The 22,390-nt window shown below is 41.1% G+C and overlaps 1 protein-coding gene across 1 annotated transcript in view; it reads right to left on the bottom strand.

Annotated features, from left to right (window-relative positions):
* Positions 1 to 16,531, bottom strand: part of ENPEP (glutamyl aminopeptidase) — a 48,805-nt gene extending 32,274 nt beyond the window's left edge. The window contains exons 1-4 of the mRNA XM_048846949.2: positions 15,667 to 16,531; positions 8,215 to 8,356; positions 5,044 to 5,175; positions 60 to 180 (exon numbers count right to left, since the gene is read on the bottom strand). Of these exons, the coding sequence (XP_048702906.1) occupies positions 60 to 180; positions 5,044 to 5,175; positions 8,215 to 8,356; positions 15,667 to 16,283 (1,012 nt within the window). The 5' untranslated portion in view covers positions 16,284 to 16,531. The remainder of the gene's footprint in view (positions 1 to 59; positions 181 to 5,043; positions 5,176 to 8,214; positions 8,357 to 15,666) is intronic.
* Between the last annotated feature and the right edge of the window lie 5,859 nt (positions 16,532 to 22,390).

Genomic DNA, 22,390 nt, shown 5'->3' with positions numbered 1-22,390 from the left:
CAGAAAACAAAACGGTGATAGTAAATTAAGAGAATGAAGAATAAAATGGTAACAATCACCTAATTTTGGAAGAGAATACTTCATATCAAAATACCGTTCAAAGTAGTCAAATACAACTTTAGTAACATTTGCTGCATAATCTGCTGTGTGTAATTGCTTTGGCTGTGCATATATCCGGAGCTGTAAAACAAAGCAGAGAAATACAATTAGAGCAGATCCCAGTTGGACAAAACAAATCAAATTATATTTAGCACTGAGGAATCATTTAGCAAAGACAAGGATAATATGGCTGACTTTTCTTCTCTGGAAGATTAAACCTAACAATAAAACCCTTGTCTAAACCACTTATATGAGGAGGTTTATGAAATGTCAACTTTATATATAGATTAAATCCATGTGTAACCCCCCCAAAATCTGTGCACTATTCATTCTTGAAACATTATGAGCTTATTTTCTTCATTCCTCCCAGCCACTCTCACTCTATCATTTCCTTTTTTTGTCCAGTCTTAGATTACAAGATCTTTGGGTGGGAACTCTGCCTTTACTTGTTTTGTAAGGTACCATTCACATCTATGGTGTTATACTGTATAAGTAAAAAGTAACACTAAGGAACAAACCTAGCCTATATTTTGCTAAACCATATTTCTGTCTGCTCCTCTGCTTTCAACAAATTCTATCTGGACTTTTGACCACAGCTTAAATTAATTAGGATTTGACCTTTGACCCCATTTCCCTGTAATTAGTGGAAGCCATCACATCACATTTGAATAGATTTAGAAAACTTATTTGTTGGAAGATCAGCTATGCTTTTCAGTTTTTTAAAGGGATAGCTTCCCCAAATTAACACTCTTAAGCTTTGCCGCTGTTACTGATAGACACCCTCTAAGAAAGAATAAGCATGCATGCTCTCCTAAGACTAGTGCATGAGACGGGAAGTACTGCAACTCACTATCAACAAAACAGCGCAACTGACCCTATAAACATTCAAAGAAGATCAGTTGGAAAAAGGGTGGTTTTTTCCCTCTGGTCTTTTGATATCTTTAGAGTTTCCTTGTAACAAGAATGGGTACATAATTGTATTCCACAACTCTCTGCTATAGAAGTGCACTGTACTGGGAAGAGGAGGTAGGGAACGCCTTCCCCACACAGATGTACCAGTGCAGGATTGAAACCTAGTATTCCAGGGCATTGGATCAAGGAGCTGGCACATTCTGGGCCCAGGAGGGTATGGTCAAATGGTTATACTTCTGGAGCCAGCAGAGAAGGAGACCAAGACAGACTGACAGATGCAGAGGGAGCTGATAGACATACACTCTCTGCTGTGGTCGCTTTATTGTTCTGGCAGCAAAAGCTTTGCACTTGGGGATGGAGAGAGTGGGAGGGAGGAGAGTACAGAGTCCACTGAAGATTTAAAGGGACAGGACATCACACAGTCGTTGATCTCTCTATATATGCATGTTTCATTTAGTGGATAGATATTGTTCCTTTTTGAAGTAATAGTAAAGTGTGCTCTGTTTCCTTCACCTTTCTCCCCAGCTCTGGTTACCCCTAGCTCTCCTGTTCTGCACTGACAGTTTCTCAACTTGTCATGATTAGAAGAATATCAGGGTTGGAAGGGACCTCAGGAGGTCATCTAGTCCAACCCCCTGCTCAAAGCAGGACCAATCCCCAATTTTTGCCCCAGATCCCTAAATGGCCCCCTCAAGGATTAAACTCACAACCCTGGGTTTAGCAGGCCAATGCTCAAACCACAGAGCTATCCCTCCCCCCGCCCCATGGTTCAGGTAAGTGTAGGAAACTGCTTTTAGTAGACTAAACTCTGTCTGACTGTTGACATTAATATTATAAAAATAGAATGGCAGTGTAGTAAGGTAGGCATAGGCATGCGTGATAGCTGCTAAGCCATCTGCAAAGTATCATGCTTAGAGCTTGGCTTGCAAGAGTGATATTTGAATAGAAAATTCCAAAGCTGGTATGATGAGGATAGGCTCTTGGCTTTATGCGTGTTCTGTGATATTTCGTACTTGGATTTGTTTATTATAACCTGCAAACTACAGACCAGTCAATTAACTGAGCAGTATGGTTGGATATTAAGGTGTATGCATGCACATTTTAAATCTAGAATTACATTTTTTAATGAAGAGGAGAAAAGTGATATGTCAAGTGCTGATTTTTCATGCCCCCACCATCTGTGATCAGGAACTGCCGCTGCCACATGGTAATTAATTTTGTATTACTGTTTAGCAATGGAATATCCCTCAGGCTTAAGAGACCAGGGACTTTTTCCTTCAAAAATGTACAGTTAGAGCTGGATGGGCATTTTTTGGTGAAACAGTTTTCTTCAGAAAATGCAAATTTGTCAAAATCAAAACTTTTCTGAGAAAAGTATTTGTGCTGACAAAGCTTTCGTCTAGAAGGTTTCTTGGGTCCAGGATGGAATTTATGGTCAAAACTAAAAGAGAGAGAACCCAGAATAAGCAATAGTCCAGTGGTGAGGACACTCACCTTGGAGGTGGAAAAACCTAGCTTCAAATTCCTGCTCTGAATCAGGCAGGGATTTGAACGTGGATCTTCCATATCCCAGGGGGGTGCCCTGACCACTGGGCTTATTAGTTATTCTGGTGTCTGCCCTTCTCTCTTTTGCACTGTCACACACATACCATAAATTCCATCCTGGATCCAAGAAACCTTCCAGTTGAAAGTTAGTCAAAAATTATAGGTGTCCACAAAAACATTCACTTTCAATGAGTCTGAATCTTCTGATGGAAAAAATATTCCTTTGAAAAAAATCCTGACCACATTTAGGCTTTGAACTGGATAAAGGAGTTGGCCTGCGGTGAGGAGCCGTGGTTGTCAGCTGACAGGCTTCAGTACAATGAAGTTAAGCTTTCTCCAGGAAAAAGTGGTGAGGAATACAACTGAAAGGAAAAAAAAACAGCTTCTAAAATTTAATTGGGTTTTCATCAAGACCAGGGGATTTCCATGAGGGTTGGTTTGCAATTACTGTCTGTAACTTCCCCTTCAGTAATCTCTTTACTCAATTTAGTGTGCTTCATTCCCCCCCCCCCCCCCCAACTGGAATAGTTATACTGGTGAAAGGCCTAGGGTGGGCAAAATGATATTGGTAAAAAGGTGCATTACATTTGTGTAATTTATTCTGCTTCCAGAACTGAAATAAGCTATTCTGGTATTGGCACTTTTTTTTACCGGTATAATTGCATCCACACTAAGGGGGTGCTGCTGCTTTAACTACATCTAAGCAGCAAAACTTTCTAGTGTAGCCAAAACCTTTAGGCATTCTTATTGACTAACATAAATAAAATGTGTAAGAACTATAGCCCAAACTAGATGGGGATTCTTCATGCAAACTCTGTGCTGGTATTAACATCCCCTCCCCTAATATACACACTTTAAAGTGCTATATAAGAGTGAGGTATGTATTTATTTATAACTTGTAGATATTCACTTTTATTCACAAAAGCTACAATTGTACTATATCTTTTCTGCCTTTAATATTCCCTTTTGAAACAATCAAGGTCAATCCCTAACTCACAGTCTAGAGTGTGGTAGCTGAACGTAGAATGGGAGGGCTTTTGTGTATACAAAAGAATGACTTTGTGTGCAGTTGCAGCATTCCATTTCTTTTTCCCTGAATACATTTTGCAAAAGACCCATGCAAATTCTGATCGTGTACATGATTAAGCTCTAGAGTGTATGTGTCTAGGCTAGATAAACATAATCCTGACACTGAAAACAAGTGGAGCAGCCTATCTGAGAACCACAGTAGCACCTTGGTCGAAAGGTTTGGAGGCCCCTTGCTGATTATCACAGTTTATGACTTAGATTTGCAACTAAACAAACAAACACAAATTTTAAAAAAAATCAAGGATACTGCTTCACATCGCAAAATGTACTCTGGTCACGTATTTAGACAAACATAGTGCAGTTTTAATTTGTGATCCAACACTGCATGCGCAAAGATGGACAAATACATAACGTTTTAGAGCAAGGAGACCTCAGCACAGCACTGTGCTATTAGATCTTTGCTAAGCAGTGGGGTGAGACCTCTGGGATTTTTGTGAAAACCCTAAAACGTAGGAAGGATTGATTTGCAGATTGGGACACTGAGGCAAAGTACTGACTTACCCACAGAAGGTCACACTGTGAGTCAATGGCAGTGTTGGGAATATAATCCAGAAATCTGGATTCCCAGTCATTACACAATATTTTCTCTTGAACAGTAATAAATTAGCCTGAACAAATTGTTAAAACATCCTTCCTACAAAGTGTGTTCTCTGATTCTTAGAAGAGAAGGGAACTAACAACAGCACCCCACTGGAAGAATTTTTCTGTCTCACATTGAAAAACTTAGACAAATAACTAGTTAACAGGGGTTGAACATTCCAGATTAAGTTCAGGCTCAATAAGGAGGTTGAGTGAAAGGCTAACTCATGGCTAGGATTTCACCTTCAGATTCAACAACTCTGGTAAAATCTTATGAACTCCACCCACAAGTTTTTGAATAGTAAAAATCTCATGAGACTAGCCATTCTTGTAAGATTTTGGCTGAATCCAAATCAAAACTGGAAAACAGACTTCTTACTCTTTTGGATACAATCTGGAACCAAAATTGTAGGAGCCAGTTCAGATTTGTGGATTCAAATCCAAACATACTCAGCTCAGAGGACTGAAGTTCCAGCCCTTCAGGGCAGGGACTGTCTCTTTTTAACATGCATCATTCCTACTCTGGTTGGGGGCATGACTGTAATATAATTAATAACTGTACACTATGCTTTTTTATATAACAAAGCATTGCTATGACTCAAGTTTTTCAACGTTGTTGATTAATAAGCAAGAGAGACATGAGGTCCACATAGATTCACAGCTTTTAAGGCCAGAAGGGACTATTTTGATCATGCAGTTTGACTTCCTGCAGAACACAGGCCATAAGAATGGGAAGATTAAGCAATACAATATGAAAAGCTGATTTATGTTTTTTAAAACTTGCATCTGGAATATGTTCAGAATTAAAATTGGACTTACAGGAATTCCACTGGCAGACTTTCTTTCTACCCAATCAAACTGGTGCACAGCAAAGCACACCAAATAAGTGCTCATTGGGACAGATTTCTGAAAAGTTGTCCTGTTCCAGCCATCAAGCAGTTGAACCGTTTGCTGAAGAAGGAGAAAAATAATTCTTACCTTGTGAAACTGCAAACATGTGCATAAAAGAGTAAAATATTCATATATAAACTAGAGCTATAGGAATGACGAATTGTGTCTCTGGCTTTACACAGCTCATGGAATGGGAACATGCAAAGTGATTTTTTTCTTAAAGGTGGAATGCATATGATGGGGCTTTGTTTTTATGCACTAAGAATGAGTTTTCTTATTTCTAGCTGTTTGCATTAAGAAATCAAACCGTGCATGTCTTTGCTTATATACTCTTGTTTGGATGAGTTTTTCAATATGCTTGAGCCCTGGTTAATGTGTTTTCTAGCTAGCCTTCTTGAAATGGCTCCATAAAACCAAAATGTTGGAGAAATTAAAGAATGGGTCAAACTATGCCCTCCTTTAAACCTGTGCAACATTCCTGAAGCTAGTGAGGTAGTACAGATGTAACTGAGGGCAGAATTTAGTCCACTGAATCCAGTCCAATTTCTTTCAGTAGTAATTAGTGCTGTAAACCTTGCTGGGTTTGCTTTGTAAGGGGTTGTTCAAACACCCTTTTGTTTTTTAGAGCTGGCCAGATTTTTGGTTTGTTAATCCATTGCAAGCCTGTCCTGATTTTAGCAAATGTACTTGGTATTCTTAAATATTTGCTGAATAGTGTGGACAAATTACTTCAACTGTTTGTTATTTGTTACTGGTCATTTGGTATATATATCCCTGGTTGGATGCCTCTCTATAAAAGTAAAATAGCCAATGACAAATAATAGATACTATACCTATAAGTACAGTGGTTCTCAACTGTGGTCCACCGCTTGTTCAGGGAAAGCCCCTGGTGTACCAGGACGGTTTGTTTACCTGCTGCGTCCGCAGGTTCGGTGGATCATGGCTCCCTCTGGCCGCGGTTCACTGCTCCAGGCCAATGGGGGCTGCAGGAAGGGCGGTCAGCACATCCCTCGGCCCGCGCTGCTTCCCGCAGCCCCTATTGGCCTGGAGTGGCGAACTGCGGCCAATGGGAGCTGCGATCAGCCGAACCTGCAGACGCGGCAGGTAAACAAACTGGCCCAGTGCGCCAGGGGCTTTCCCTGAACAAGTGGTGGACCACAGTTGAGAACCACTGCTACAGTAAAAATATAATAAACTTCTGAGATTTTTGTGAATAGCAGCCTTTACATGAATAATAGATGTTTTGATAGCATAAGCAAGAGTGAAACAAATTAAAGTAAATTATTTATATAGTCACAAATCTGTTTTTTCCCATTATTCAAGCAGCTCTGTTCTGATATCTCCAGTCCCCAATATCCCTTTGAGTTTTTAAGACTGAATACACCCATAATCTCAAAGAAACATTCAAATGAAATCACCGTTTCCCCTGTTCTTTCAAAAGTAAATTTCACAGATTCAGTGCAAAATAATTGATCAGTCAAATCCTTTTGTAGAACCTTCCATTCAGTCTTTTATGCTTTGAACACTTTTCCAAAATATGTTAACTGTGCTTCTACTTTCAACTTACTCAAATTGCTCCTAGAAACTCCATCAGCATTTCCTACAAAAATGGAGTAGTCCATAAAAAACATCAGTAAGTTTCTAAGCCATGTCTACACTCAGAAAAAAAGGTGTATTTTTAGCATATAAAAACACAAGAGCTACCATACTGGGTAAACCATGGTCCATTTTGCCCAGTTGCCCGTGTCTGCTGGTAGTCCATACCAGAGCTTCAGGGAGAGTGTACAGAACAGGGCAGTTAAGGGTGGATCACTCCGTATCTTCCACTCATGGCTTCTGGTAGTCAGAAGTTTAGGGTCACCCTGAAGCATGAGGTTGTGTCCCTGTCCATTCTGGTTAATAGCCATTGATGGACCTATCCTCCATGAATTTATCTAGTTCTTTTCTGAACCCAGTTATACTTTTGGCCATCAAAACATCCTATGGCAATGGAATTCCACAAGTTAGTTGTGTGTGCATGAAAAAATACTTCCTCTTGTTTGTATAAAATCTGCCACCTATTAATTTTATGGGGTGACCCCTGGTTCTTGTATTGTAGGAAAGAGTAAATAACATTCTCTATTCACTTTTCTACATCATTCATGATTTTATATGCAGCTATCATATCCCCACTTCGTTGTCTCCTTTCTCAGATCAACAATCCTAATCTTTTTAGTCTCTCCTCACATAGAAGTAGTCCAAACCCTTGCTCATCTTTGTTTCCCTTCTCTGAACCTTTTCCAGTTCCACTATATCCTTTCTGAGATAGGGCTACCAGAACCGGACACAGTATTCAAAGTGTGGGTTCATCATGGATTATATAGTGGCATTATCATATTTTCTGTCTTAATTTCTATCCCTTTCCTAATAGTTCCTAACATTCTGTTAGCCTTTTTGACTGCTGCTGCACACTGAGTAGAAGTTTTCTGAGAACTATCCACTGTGACTCCAAGATTTTTCTTGAGTGATAATAGCTAATTTAGAACCCATCATTAAATATGTGCATTACTTTGTACTTATCAACACTGAATTGCATCTGCCATTTTGTTGCCCAGTCACCATTTCTGTGAGATCCCTCTGTAGCTCTTTGTCAGCTCTGTGTAAGCTCGAAAGCTTTCTCTCTCTCACCAACAGCAGTTGGTCCAATAAAAGATATTACCCTTCCCACCTTGTGTCTTGAATATCCTTGAACCAACATGGCTACAACACCACTGTGTATAATTTATATATGTCCAGTAGGGGAGGCAAGTCTACAATATCTGTGCATGTGGAAGCTCAGGGATAGGCAGCTAACGAGAAAATGGTGATTCTCTCCTGCATTGGGATTGGCATTGCTGTGTTATGTTCTACTGTTAAAGCCTTGGTGGCCAGTAATACACAACTAGGAATGATAACTAAACAACCAGTCCTATTTTATATAAATCTTATTTAACCTAAAGCTGTATAACTTCTGAAATGACAAATGATCTGTTAACACACCAGGGTGTTTAGATTTGAATTACTCTTATGTTTGTTTTACAGAATCATTATACTTATGTAGTACATTTGTGAAATACATACCTTTACTGGCATGTTTGCAAGTGCTTTGTATGGTTCTTTATGGATGATAGATATGGTGTAAGTTGCCTTTTTGTTTGGCTCATCAAAGCAAGGAAACGACTTCCGTGCATCTGTTGGCTCATGATCAGTAGCTGCTATGCTCCTTTAAAATAAACAAAAAAATTGTTGCATTGTCCTAAGCCTTCATGGTAGCCATTCTTTGTTATTTCCATGTATTTCCATGCATAATCGTTTGTTAAGACTGCAAACTGTAGTAGAACTAGCAAGTTTTATTGTCAGTGGTCTTTTTATGAAGATACAACTTAAATATTTATAACCCACAAATATTCTAAGGCTCCTAGAAGTCACAACCAGTACTTGTTTTTTAACAAAAAACAAGTAAAACTGCTAATCACAAATGGAGGACGTGCTTAATATTTTTTAAGAGCAGGAAAAGTAAAACACAAGTAGTTCCTCCCATAGTAAGGGGAAATCCTGCTCAATGTGAGTAATCCCATTGACTTCATATTAGTAAACATTAGTAATGTCATCAACTAAAAGGAAACTCAGGCCCTAATCTAGCGATGAGCTCTGAATGAATGGACTGCTCTGCCTATAGGAAGCTTCACTGATTGGGGCTTCCTGGAGCTCAATACAGGTTCAGGACCTGAGCTACTCCTGGAAAGACATCTTCAAAAGCTTCTGAGTGATTGCTTAATCACACCCCCGCAAAACAGTGAAGCTGCCTGCACAGCACTTTCTTGTTATAGGCATTTATCACTTGGAGGTTACCCTGTACACCTGCCTGCCAATGCTGCTAAACTTTACTGACTCCACTGATGAGTTGTGTACTGACATGAAATGTTTGAAATTGGGTAGAACATCTAATGACAAATCAGTGCCACAGTGTGTTTGCGTGTTTTAGCTTGGAAGTGAAGTAGGCTCTCTTACATAGACATGACTAAGGGAATTGTTGCAAATTGGGATCATTTAGAAAACATTGCCAAGGCTTGTATGAAACATCCTCCTACATGAAATCAAGTTTTCTCCTGTAAGCATGCTGTTCAGGGATGGAGCATGCTCTTTGTTCTGATTGGTGGGGGAATGCATCTCTGATATCTCTTCAATTAATTTGGAATGTGGTGCATTTTCTCACAGCATTGCTACAGCTGCTCAAGCTACATTAGGGTAAGGAATGGATTTTTTTGTTTGTTCTTTCCCAAAAAAGTAATCAAAAATACTCATAATAAATTATAGATCTTTACCACCATCACAAGTTCACCTGACAGCCAATTTTTCAGCGTTTTTGTTGCCTTTGGCTTTCCCCTATGATGGTTAAATACTAAAATGGTCATTAAAAACTGTAGTAGCAGCAAGGTTCATGTAGAAGTCTGAGGAGATAATACATCTCGATTTTTACTATTCATATTCATTTGGACAGTCACTTAAATGCCTTGAATTCACGGTCTTGGGGGAGGAAGTGTCATAAACATCACCTTATTTAAACCTCTCAAAATAGCTTAGACTTAATGTAGTTTCTTCTGCTTTGTAAGATGTTTGATGTCCTGTTCTCCTCTTTGTAGGGTTTAGAAGATATTTAACAACCAAGTTAACTTCAATTCCCTGGGCAATGTTTTACAGTTGTTGCTTTAAAATATTGCTGTATATTTAGACACACTTCTATCCATGTTCCTCAAGACTGATAACACAAGAAACTTTACACTGATTTATAAGGTGATATAAACCATATATCCTCATGCATTTGTGGTGGGCAGACAAACACCAGTGACGCAATGTCTCAATGCCACAATTCATGGGGATTGATTCAGAGATCTCTAGACCAGGGCATCCTCCTGTGCAAACAAGTGGTAATTAAAGAAAAAATGAAATATTGTATAACTTGGTTTTGAGATAAAAACCTTCCCTTTTTTATAAGGTGGATTGTGTCCCTGCAATTTCTGTTGATCTCCAGGTTTTTAAAACATGAACCAGAAGCGACAAAGTTGTAAATATACCAGGAATATTAAGAGATCTGTCTGACCACATGCAGCTGTTGTTCCCAAAATAAAACATTGCTACGTTTAGAGTGATGATAAATTACCATTTTTTGCTAAGCATACACAGATTTTCATTAAAAAGGGAGAAATTTTTGTCTCCCTCAGTTAAGTAATGGATTTTCATCCTTTTTTTTTGCAAACATAGATTCATCACTTTCCCAGGGAAATTTTGGCACTTTAGCAAGGGATACACAGTCATGGCAAAATGTGTTTTCTGCCTGCAGCAAATGCCTTGGCTTCCTTTTTAAATAGTTTTCCATTCTCTCCTTGAATTTTCTCTATTTCACATCTGTGCAACCAACAAAACCAGGAATACCAGCTTCCTTATCAGCTGGAGATGTGCCCAAACGAGCACCATTTGAGCCCCTTCCACACCCACACAATGCTTCACTTCAGTGGTTGGAATAAAAGGGGACTCACATTTGAGCCAGATTTTAGTTATGCAAAGCCAAGACACAGCTGCCTTGCCCATCTGTATCCTCAGTAATACCAGAAGAAAAGAAACTGGAGTTATTTCACATCTCTTGATGGCAGCTGAGGACTGAAAAATCTGTCACACTCTAGTCTGACGCTTATTTGGTACTTTTATGGACCTCGTTATCCTCATATCTGAGCACCTCACAATCTGTTTGTTGTACTTATCCTCACCACAACCCTGTGAGGTTCGGAAGTGCTATTATCCCCATTTTACAGATGACGCGCAGAGAAGCTGAGTGTCATAGTGGAAGTCCATGACAAAGAAGAGCATTAAACCCTGGTTTCCCAAGTCCACAGGCTAGTCCCCAAACCACTGAATCATCCTTCCTCTAGGACCTAACATTGCCCTCTGGTGAATGAATAAAACCAGAGATGGATCCAAGGGACAGTAAAATCTGGACCAGTGCCCAGTGTATCAAGAAAAGGGCCTGCGGCAATGCTTAAGCAATCCTTTGCCCTGGCAGAAGCAGCTCTCCAGACGGCTTTTTCCACTCCACCTCCTCCTCCTCCCTGCCAGTCTTCCTCTTCTCCATCAGCAACCAGGTCCCACAGCTTCTGAGACTGTTCAAGAGGAAAGCTAATTGCCAGCTGGCTGAGTCCCCACCTCTCTCTCTCATAATATAGGCTGGGCTGGTAGCACTGCCTATTATTAATGTTGCCCAATTCTTCCCACGATAAGAGGTGTTTTCACTTGCTTCTAACATTGCCAAACTTTTATCATTTGAGCTAAAATCTTCCACAACAGGTGTCTACCTCAGGCTGAAGTTTTACTGAAAATTTCAGTCAAAATAGTTCAGTTACTTGCTTCTGAGAACAAGGTGAGGGGAAAATAAGTTGTTTGCCCATGTTAAACAATTCTGGTGCTTTTTCCTTCGTGAATCTTTAGTGCCTGCATTCTCTGGAGGAGGGATTTGAAATTTTGGTAGGGGGTGTCTGGACTATGTCTGGACAAATTTTGTGTCTGGACTGTGCCATGCCCATGAAAATCTTCCCAAATTTGGTCAAGTTTATAAACCTTTGAAATATCACACTTTGCCTATGTTCCATAGTGGTTTGTTAGAGTTTGGCCACTAAATTCACTGAAGATTTCATCTGCATTGGGCATGCTGTAGCCAAGGGCTGAGCAGAACTTTCCCTGCAATTACAGCTCTGGGCTACTGAGGCCCATGTGGAGGTTGGGTACCTGAACGTAGAGCAGAAAGCCTGTCTTTTGTGTGCTCTCAATACCCACTCAAACCCTTGACCCCACCCCCGGGCACAGTTGACATGGAAGAGGAAGCAGCCTGATTTGAATGCAGAGGGGACAAGAGTTGGACCTGAGGGGAAATCTGGAGATTATATTGGGCCAAGGAACCTTTTGTGGTGAGACTGAAACTGTAGGCTTATGGTGAGGGGAGAGGAGAAAGAAACTGGGAGTTGGGTGGGTAGACTGGGACTGGCTGGGCCGGGGTGGAGGGATTGGGACTGGCAAGCAGTGAAGCTAGTAGGAGAAAGTCAGGGTGAGGAAAGGCAGATCTGACTAGAAACCAGAATGTGGGGGAATGACTGGGGCAAGGATAAAGGGGGATATGAGTGGAGGGACACTGAGATTGAACTAGGAGCCCAGGAAGAGAGACTGGGACTGAAAGCTTATGGAGATGGAGAAAATGGAGGGAGAAAAACAGATTAGATGAGGAACCAGAAGGGAGAAATGGGGAATTGTTGGGTCAGGAGACTGGAACTGTTCATGCTATGGGGAAGACTGGGAGTGGAGGTGGAGAGACTGGGATGGGGAGTGCAGAGAGAAACTAGAGAAACTAGCTTGGCAAGGAGACTGGGACTGAATAGGTGAAGAGAATGAGACTGGTACAAGAGGCCATGGAGAGGGGGGGAGACAGCACTGGGACAGGGACAAATTGAAGAGGACAGAACAGAAAAAATCCAGCAAGGGGGGGATAAACAAAAGACTGTGTACCCACGTGAGCACGCTTCCCTCCAGAGCCTGGAATGAAACCCAAGATCCCTGAGCCTCACCATTCCTCTGCCATCAGCAAATATCTGTGAAAGCCACTGGTAAAATGTGTCTCATCCCCCTCTAGTGCTGGTCCACATAAAGGAGGACAATCTACTACTGCGATCAGTTATTCGGCCTAAATGGCAGACATCTGTGTGGTGGATCTAAAGCTTCCAACCCTGCTGATGAACCATGTGAGTGTCAATATGATTCCACATGTTGGAATTTCTGTTCACTTGCTTTTCAATTTGCTTTTTTTAAAACTTAGGAGATTACACAGACAAAGCTACATTAAAGAAATATTATTAAGGTTGCAAAGTCAAGTACTCAAAAGTTAGGAAATGCCAGAATTAAGATTGCCTGTGCAACCTAATTCAGATGTCTTGTTCATATGCATTATGATCATCTTAAATTACATGCTCAGATACTATTTTTTCCGGAGGACCTCTGCACAAATAGATCTGGAATGAACCAGGGTTGTATAATGAAGGAGACTTGTCTGTAGGATCCCTGCCTGATTTATTGCTGATGTTGGAAGGTGTATAATGATTGAGGCAGAGAGATTGTAAGAAGAGGATGGACGGTCTTGTGGTTAAGGCATGCTGTCCTAGAGAATAGAAATGTATCCCTTCCTCTGCCACAAAGTTCCTGATCATGCTAGGAAAATCAGTTAAACCAAACTTTTCACAGGTGTTCAATAATGGTGCTTCACTTGAAACCCTGGTATCTAATGTGCAGAAGTGCTGAGAACTCCCAGCTGCAACTGAGGTCACAGGGAGCTGTCCTTAAATATATATAAAATGCAATGTAATGCTACATACACTGCAAAAAATCAGATACTGCTATCACTTCAAAGTAGTGAGTACTTTTGACCTTAATTTCTCTGTGCCTCAGTACCCCATCTGTAAAATTAGAATAGCAATATCCCTTCATTTACAGGAGTGTTGTGAAGGTAAACTCATTAATGTTTGTGAAGCCTGTGGATACAATAGTGATGAGTGCCATAGAAACACCCAGGAGGAAATTTAATAATTCCATCTCTAGAGCAGGGTTTGAATAGTGTGCAATAAATAAGGCCTAGGGCAACACCTGGAATGATGAGAAGAAGACAAAATAATGAATAACTGCTCATTAATTGAGCACCATCCCCACTGTCTACTGAATGAGGCAGTGGTTCTGTGGAAAAATAGTATGTAATGCTGTAATTAAAGACTATCCTAATGAATACAAACAAGGGCCAGAATTAAGGTTACGCAGGCATCTTTAGTTTAGGTATTTCTGAACATGTTAGTGTTTGACTTTGCAACCTTAATAATGGCCTTTTAACAGTTTTTTGTCTCCAATAACCATACACACACATACACATATCCCCTTCCCACCATTTGCTACACACACTTGCTATGAAGACAGGATGCCTCCAGCTTTCACGTTTGAGCTGCTGTTCCACCTTTCCCTCCTATTTCTGAAACTGAGGCCTGGTGGCTGACAGAAGGGTGGGATGAAAGATGAGCTTGTGGTGAAGACCCTGAACCGGGCTTTAGGAAATCTGGGTTTTGTCCCTGATTCTCTGACAGATTTCTTGTGTTACCTTGGGCAAGTCACTTTTCTCTCTCTCCCCCTCAATAAACTAGAAATAACAATGCCCTACTTTACAGGGGTGTTGTGAGACTAAATGTGTTAATGATTATGAGGCTGTTAGATGCTAGGGCCATAAGAACCTTATCTAGATTGATAACAGAGGAGCTGCATATGGTTGGTAGCGAGGGAATAGAGCTGAAGAGCCAACTGGGGGCTCAGATGCTCCCCATATGGCTCCCTCTTAGATCAAATTGCTGCTGCAACCCATTTATATAGGTATGGGGCAGGGACCCAGTTGACCTTTGCTCTTCTCTCTGCCCTTGCATCCTCCCTTGCCAGTGCCTGCCTCTGCTTTTGCTCATGGTATTGCCAGTCAGCAGCAGAGTGAAGGTGACATAACTCTTGCCTGTTGCACCCCAGAGTTCTGAATAGCAACAATGAAAACTGACTAGAGTTGTTAATTTCACTCTGCTGCTGTTCAGGAAAGCTAGGAGGTATTCCAACAGCCTGTCTGCATTTTCCAGGTTATCTTCTATGTATCAGGGCTGGAAATGTCACTTTTAAAAAATTAAGTCAGAAATGTAAAAGAAAGTGATGGTTTTAGTGCCCCTTTCCTAACACATACTCACCAGGGAAAGTTTGCCACTTAGCACTGGCTAGCAGATTTTTCAAGCCCTACCTTTGAAGTAGTGGAGATCTGAGGCAGGGAAAGGGTTAATTGAACCATGAAAAGTACATACATTTTGGTTCTTTAATTGTGGCTAAACCTTTGCAACCATTGGTCTCATTACAAGGGATGTGCTGGAGCAGAAATATGTCAAATCATAGATATCCTCCAAATTTCAAACCTGCATATGTGTAATTTAAACCAGCCGGGGAAGGAAAAGTGGAGCTCTGATTCTGACATTCCTTTTGCTTACAACATCAAAGCGGTTATGTCAAAAAAGCTACCACAATCCTAGTTAGTTAGCATTTCACTGAAAGGCTCTTACTTTGGGAAATGATAGAAAACAACATACAGAGCTGCATGTTATGTACCAGACTACACATATAAAGCAACAGATAGGACTCAGTCCCTGCATACAACTCCCAGATGTGAGTTTGCAAAGATCAGGGATAGACTATGCGCAGTAGAGTTCCAAAATGTTTTTCAGAATAAAAACTCTAACCCATATTTCCTTGTAAGCAGCCGCCCAGAGACTGCTTTGGCATTCTTAATGCTGTACCTTCCTGGGGGAACAAGGAAAATTAAAAGAAAGCCCAGAAATATAGCAATTTGGTGACAGAGAGAAAGTGAGAAAGGGACAGAACAGGTCTGAGCAAGTAGAAATAGATGTGCAAGTCAACGTTTGAAAAAAATTGGTTTACTTGGTCACTCCATTCTCAGTGTAGGTGGTTCTATAAAATCCAACCAGGGAGCCATTCAGCCAGCCTTGGAACTTCAGGGTTAGTAGATAGGTGTCATTTTCAGTAGTAGCAGAGAGCATGTCTTTTGCCCCCATCACCACATATTCGTGTTGTTCATATTCAAAACACTCTGTCAGTGCAATCTGCTGCCCCGAGGCTTTCCAGAGCATGGGCATCTCTGTGATCTTGATCGCTCGGAGGTGAAGCCACAAGTACTTGGTAGGTTTATCCAACTTGATGGAGATGTTGACTGTCCCTGTGTAGATATCTGCATCCATCTCAGGTTTCATTTCCAGCTCGTAGTGTTCTGGGTTAATGTAAGTGGGTAGCCTGAAATTTATCCATTCTCCACTCGCATCATTTTTGGGAGGGCAGTGGTGTGGCTCTACTGTCCCAGGGGTAGTGGTTGCTGGCTGTTCTGTCCCGCCGGAAGGTTGGCAAGGCTCAGGTCTGCTTAATCCCACGCCAAGTCCCACAGCTAAACCTATTGCAGCCACTACTGCACAGATGATGGCCACATGCTTTTTCTTCATGCAATACCTCTTGGACTTCTTATCCTCAAAATCCATTCCCTGCATCTTTGCTCCCCTGTCTTCTTTCAAAGCTAAACGTTAGCTGTAAAAAGGCTTATTAAGCTCCTCCGCGCTGCTTGTTTTTAGTAAGCCCAGCAGATTTGGTTTGTATTTTAATGGTGTATTTATAGCCTTTCAGTCTGTTTCTCCCACCTCTCCTTCCACCATGCACTCAATTAATTAAAGATAGCACTCATCTGAACCAGAGGAAAAGTGGCTGATCCAGAGGAGTGCAGCTGTGGAGGAAGACAGAGGAAACTGACACAGAAGAATACTGTTACTACTCTACTCTCCTTATAAGCAGTTCAGCCCCACCCCCTACTCCTCTTGCTCTGCTCTGAGTTAAATATAAAACAGCACTGTGTTAATCAGCAGTTAGGAGATGATCATATGCCAAAGCTCTGTCAGCAGCTTTCAGAAAGTTCACAGATAATGGTGTAACTGCTAGGAAGCCTCAACTTTTGCTATTACCTCTTATTTTTTCCTCTTGTTATTGTTGTTTGTTTGTTTTACCAACCAAGGATTTCCTTGAACTTCCACCACAGATTTTGTGCAATAAAATTTCCAAGGTTTTTAAAAAAATCTTTGTAGTTTCTTTCAGTTGTTTTCCCTCAGTTACAGAGTCATTGTTTTACCGTGTTACTCCATGTGGTTATAGGCAGAAGAATTGGCAATAAAATTATATATCTTCTCTTTTGTTTCAAAATTTATACCTTTAAAATTTTTCTATTTTCACACATACAGGACCAGTTTTCCAAGAGATCTTTTAGAACTGCACATACAAACTGGTAGCCAGGGATGTATTTACTTCCTTAGCCAATGCAATTAGTGTTTTATGTTGTATGAGCCATTTGAGATACTTCTAAAAATGTGGCTTACAATATGATTTAGACACTAGAGAACTTTCATTTCCATAACCAAACATCAGGTAATGTGAATCAAATAGAACCTGCTCTTGCAAGGGCAACTTCTGAGAGTAAGGTCTACTTCTGTGAGTAAGGATTCTAGTTTCAGGCTCAATGTATAATCTATTTTCTTGATATCAAAGTAGATGAGAACTGAACATAGAAATCTCCAATTTGTTTTAAACTCATAATGGAGGAATTTAAAGGGTGGAACAGAAGCATTCAGTTTTCAGCTGCTGTGACTCACCTGTTTTTCACTTGGTCCAGAGGCAGAACTTGTGTCTCCTGTGTTTACTTATTTCATCATGACAGTGTCTGTATTCAGAATAAGGTGCAACAATTTGGCTGCATGACTCCTGTTTAAATTGATGAGGAGCTGTATGGCTTAACTCTTGCTGTTGCAATGGATACACTTCAGTGTTTTTTAAAGAGAATTGGATACAGTTTCACCTGGATGGCTGGTCCTCAGACCTAAATGCAGCTGTTACATGCTCCGAAAGATATACGCACAGTGCTGTGCAAGAGGTTCTTCTGGGGTAATCTTTCCCCACCCTGTTTAGAGATGGCTCTGACCACAGCTTTACAAATCACTTTTGTCTACTCACTTTCAAATGTCACAGCCTCCACTCAGACACAATGTTGTGTGACATTCCTAGGCACAAGATCAACAAAACTGGCTGGTATTGAAGTAACTTAATATCTTGTGTCCAAATCAAAGATTTCAAATAGAAGCCAAAGAAAGAGAAGGTTTGTGTGTTGGCGAGCTCCAAGTTAACTCTTACTCAGATGTTTTCAGGCAGCTCTAAAAGAAAGAAACCAATTTAATAATCAAGTGTACAACTGGAATCTGTTTTGCATTATGTCTGGTTTTCTTTCTTTTCTTTTCTTTTCTTTTTTGTCTGTTGATCAAAATTAGACATGATTTGGGAAAATCAGTGCCTTTGAATGAACTTGGTCAGAGCATAAGCTCTGGTTATAGGGGCCAACATTGCAGATCATCATGGTCTTAACACTTACAATTTACTTTCTCTTTTTGATCTGGTTTAAAGATACAAGGAGAGAGAGAGAGAGAGAGAGAGCAGATATAAAATAAGATGCCTTGAAACAGAGTGGCTTTAATAAAGTGAAATATTAAATGTGTCTGGCTTTTTCTTTGCTTCTTTAGCCAAAAAAAGTGTTATGATTTCAGCCCACTCTGAGTGTTTTTTTATTTAAAGGTAAAAAGTGCTATCAGTTGAACCTATTGAAGATGTAGCAGACTGGTGGAGAGGTCTCTGTTTTTTTTGTCCCTGGCTAGTTCAGCAGCCTAGCTGCCTCCTGGTGCCATCTCCTGCTATTTCTACCATAGATTCCCCCTCAGATGTCAACAGGGCACAAAGCTTATTTTTGGGATGGGAAGGATGGCCCTGCCCAGAAGCCCTAAATCCCCCCATTAAAAAAATGTACACCCATATTGGGCCATAACTACACCTGACACTCACTTTTCAGTAAAGAGATGATCAGTGACAAAGGAATGCTCAAGCATAGGTAACAGCTTTACTGTATTTGCTGGTGCTCCCGTTTGACCAATGAAGGAGGCAAGGCAATACCTGGGGCTACAAAGAGACTCGGTGACCTGAGCAAGAGACATGGGGAGTCAGAGCTGCCTGGGTCATTCAGGAGAAGGGCAGGAGATGAGAGCTGCCAGAGCCAGAAGATTGATTGTGGTTCCAGGCAGAAGGCTGAAGGTAGGAGAGCAGCAAGAGGTATTTGCTAGTTGGCATCCCCAAGCCAGAGAGCTAGGGCTGAAGGCCAGTGAGCAGTAGAGGGAGATGCCTGCTGGCTGTAATCTAGAAAGCCAAAGCCAAGGGCCAGAGAGAGCTGAAGTAGGAGGATCAGTGGAGGAGCTTATCTGCTGATGTTTCCAGGACTGGAGAGCTGGACCCCAACGAACTGTGAGAGGGCAAGGAGGAAGTGAGGGATGCTTCCCTGGTAAAGATGATCTCCCAGTAGAGAGGCTTTTGGGGTTCATGCAGGGAAGACCAGGGTTTTAAGGACTACATGCACTGGGTGTGGATATGGACTGTGTTTGGGGACTTTGGTTATGGGCTGATTTGCAGTATATTTTGTAATAACCTGGCTCCCAAGTGATGTATTATTCAAGCAAGAGAGCCTGTGTACAGTCTTTAGTTATCTGATTTGGGAACCGGAGGCAGGCATGCTCTGGGCAGGGGGTGCTTCCAGGAGAGGCAGCCTTATGACAAGGGGGTAGTAACAAACAATTCCTACCAAACAGTGCAGTAATTGGGTGTGGAGGACACAAAGGCACCTGTGATGCCCTCACTGCCAAAGTGAGTCAGACGGGAGGGCAGGGATACCAACACCGCCATCCCCACACCAAAAGACACAGGCCCTGTCCTCCATCTCTCCCTGGCCTAAGGGAGATGGATCTCCATAGAAATTAAGTGGGGAGGGAAGGAAGTGCCCAGGTAGCTCGCTCTCACACCCAGGTAGCTGCACCTCTACGAGTCCACCCTTGAACTCCAGGGAAGATTTGAGTACCAGACCAGTTTGGGAGGGGAAGGGGGGAAATGCATGTCAGATTTTTGTAGTATGATCAGTTTTAATTTTAGAAACCTAAAAAGGAATGAAAACTGATGAACCAATTATTTCACTCATAATCATAGAAATGTAGGACTGGAAGGGACCTTGATAGCTCATCTAGTCCTGTCCCCCGCGCTGAGGCAGAACTAACAACATCAGGCACCCACAAAATGATGCCATTTGCCAAAGATCTATCCAGTGTAACAAGCAAGGGTTAGATGGAAAAGGAGCAGAGAAGGGCAACAAAAATTATTAGGGGTATGGAACAGCTTCTGTATGAGGAGAGATTAAAAAAGTCTGGGACTGTTCATCTTACAAAAGAGATGACGGATGGGGGATATGAATTAATAGGCAGCAGGTTTAAAACAAGGGGAAAGAAGTTGTTGCTTCACACATTGCACAGACAACCTGTGCAACTCATTCCCAGGAAATGTTGTAAAAGCCCAGAGTAAAACTGAGTTAAAGGAATAGATAAATTCGAGGATAGGCCCATCAATGGCTATTAACCAAGATGGTCAGGGATGCAACCCCATGATCCAAATGTCCCTAAGCCTCTGACTGCCAAATGCTGGGACTGGATGACGGTGATGGATCACTCAAAATTGTCCCGTTCTGTTCATTCCCTCTGAAGCATATGACACTGACCACTGTCAGAAGGCAGAATGCTGGGATAGACTATTGATCTGACCCAATATGGCAATTCTTATGTTCTAAGATTTATTTTTTATTTCACCTTAATTTGGGACTTAATCTACATTGGGATCTAATCTACACTGAGAAGCAGTGCAATAGCCCCAGCGCTAGTTAGCCATCCCGCCTTTCCAACTGCCCTAACGTGGTGGGGCGGAAAGTCACAATGCTCTAGTGTTGGTATTGGGTGGCATACACGTGTGAGGGCCAGGCTTGTGCTGCATACAGTCATAATGCTACTGATAAGGGCTAGCTTCTGTGCATGAATGGTAGGGCTGTTCTATCCGTATTCAGTGTTGCTCACATGATACTACAATGAACATAAACACTTCCAACTGTTTATTGATATGCAAGGATTTCAGAACAGTTGATCACATTTTGCCCACAGCTTCTAATTTTACTTAAAAATTCAAAAAGAAATGAATTGCAGTGAGTAGCTGAGCTGTAATGCTGGTCAGAGCTGGATGGAAAGGCCTGCTGAGCTTATTCAATATGAAAAGAAGTACTTCCATAAGATCCTTAATTGAAGCTGACAGTAAACAAGAGCTGTTCTGGGAAACGTCAAAGACATGGAAATAAAGTGTAAAAAAAGGAAAGCGTATAGCTAAACACAACAGACACAAACCTAGTGAGCCAAATTCATACCTTGTGTAACTCTACTGAACTCACTGGAGTCAGGCCAGGGATGTATTTGGCTTCCTGTTCCTAAAATGTAAGAGCACCAAGGAATCATAGAAGCAGCAGAGTCAATGGGCCCAACGTTCTTACTCTTTTGTTATTCTTCAGACTCCTGTATGTTCTCTGTGCTATCTATATAATGAGATTTGGGGGTATCTCACAGTGAATTCAATCCTTGAACATCTATCAGGCTGAGTTTGGTCCCTAGTCTCTGAATCACTGTTAGAGAGCTTTGGTTACAAGAGGAAGACTCTAAGTAGCTGTTGTAGTGACTACTTTTTGGTAGACCTTTAGTTGCAGGATTCTTCTACATGTTTGTCCTTGCGGCACTCTGCAGGAAAGACTCCTTAACTTGAAAAATGTGAAACTGATTGTAGTGCTCACTGGAGACCCAAATGAATTATATTAGAAATAATTCCTCTCACCCCCATATTTCTTATGGAATTAATGATTGACCTTGACTTCATCTCAGGTTTTGAACACTCTCACATGATTGTTAATCACCTGGAAATGCTGTGGGCCTTAACAGTTATTGTTGTACAGTAAGCCCTGTTTCATTTGAAATCTTTTCTATTATCATAATTTTTAGTTTATAAATCACGCCTTCTTGAATTTGTGTGCTTTGGAAGTGCAAAGACTTTGGATTAAATTGATTTAATTAAAGACATTCAGGATTTCTTCAACAGTACTTGTGTTTCCTGAGTAAAATCTTTGAAAATTGATCTCCTCTATCTAGGGGTGGCTGTTTACTGCACTGCCTCAGGAGCATTCTCCTATTTTCTAAAGTAGGTTGACCAGCTCTGGATACAGTGCACTAGATGAGGTAAAATAGTATCCCTGCCTTCTGCTGCAATAATATCACCTCTTTTTGAATGCAGTTGTGTTTTATCTGCCACATCAGCACTGCATTTCGATTTTATTCTTCACTGAAGATGTACACTGGGGTAAAGCCTGGAGGGAATTTCTGCACTAGGAAATATGTAGCTTTACCCTTTGGTAGAGGATTTCTTCATTTGATTCCTTGCTTCAGACTCCTCACTTAAAGTTTATGCACAATGAAGTGAATGCCATCTATTAGCCTATTTATGTAAACAATGCAAGTCCTACTGTACTAATTTCCATTGTTTCTTGTGTTTTGCAGCTGCCTTTAGTTTGATATTAACTTTTGACTTGAAGATCTTGCTTAGAGTTCTTTCATTCAGCTCATTAATGAATAATAAAAAGCTGGGTTCAGAACCCTGACCCCAGCAGATATTG

Source organism: Caretta caretta, chromosome 4, assembly GCF_965140235.1.
Source record: "Caretta caretta isolate rCarCar2 chromosome 4, rCarCar1.hap1, whole genome shotgun sequence".
NCBI lineage: Eukaryota > Metazoa > Chordata > Testudines > Cheloniidae > Caretta > Caretta caretta.
Note: the sequence above shows the minus strand (reverse complement) of the source record. Positions and strands in the feature narration are given on the sequence as shown.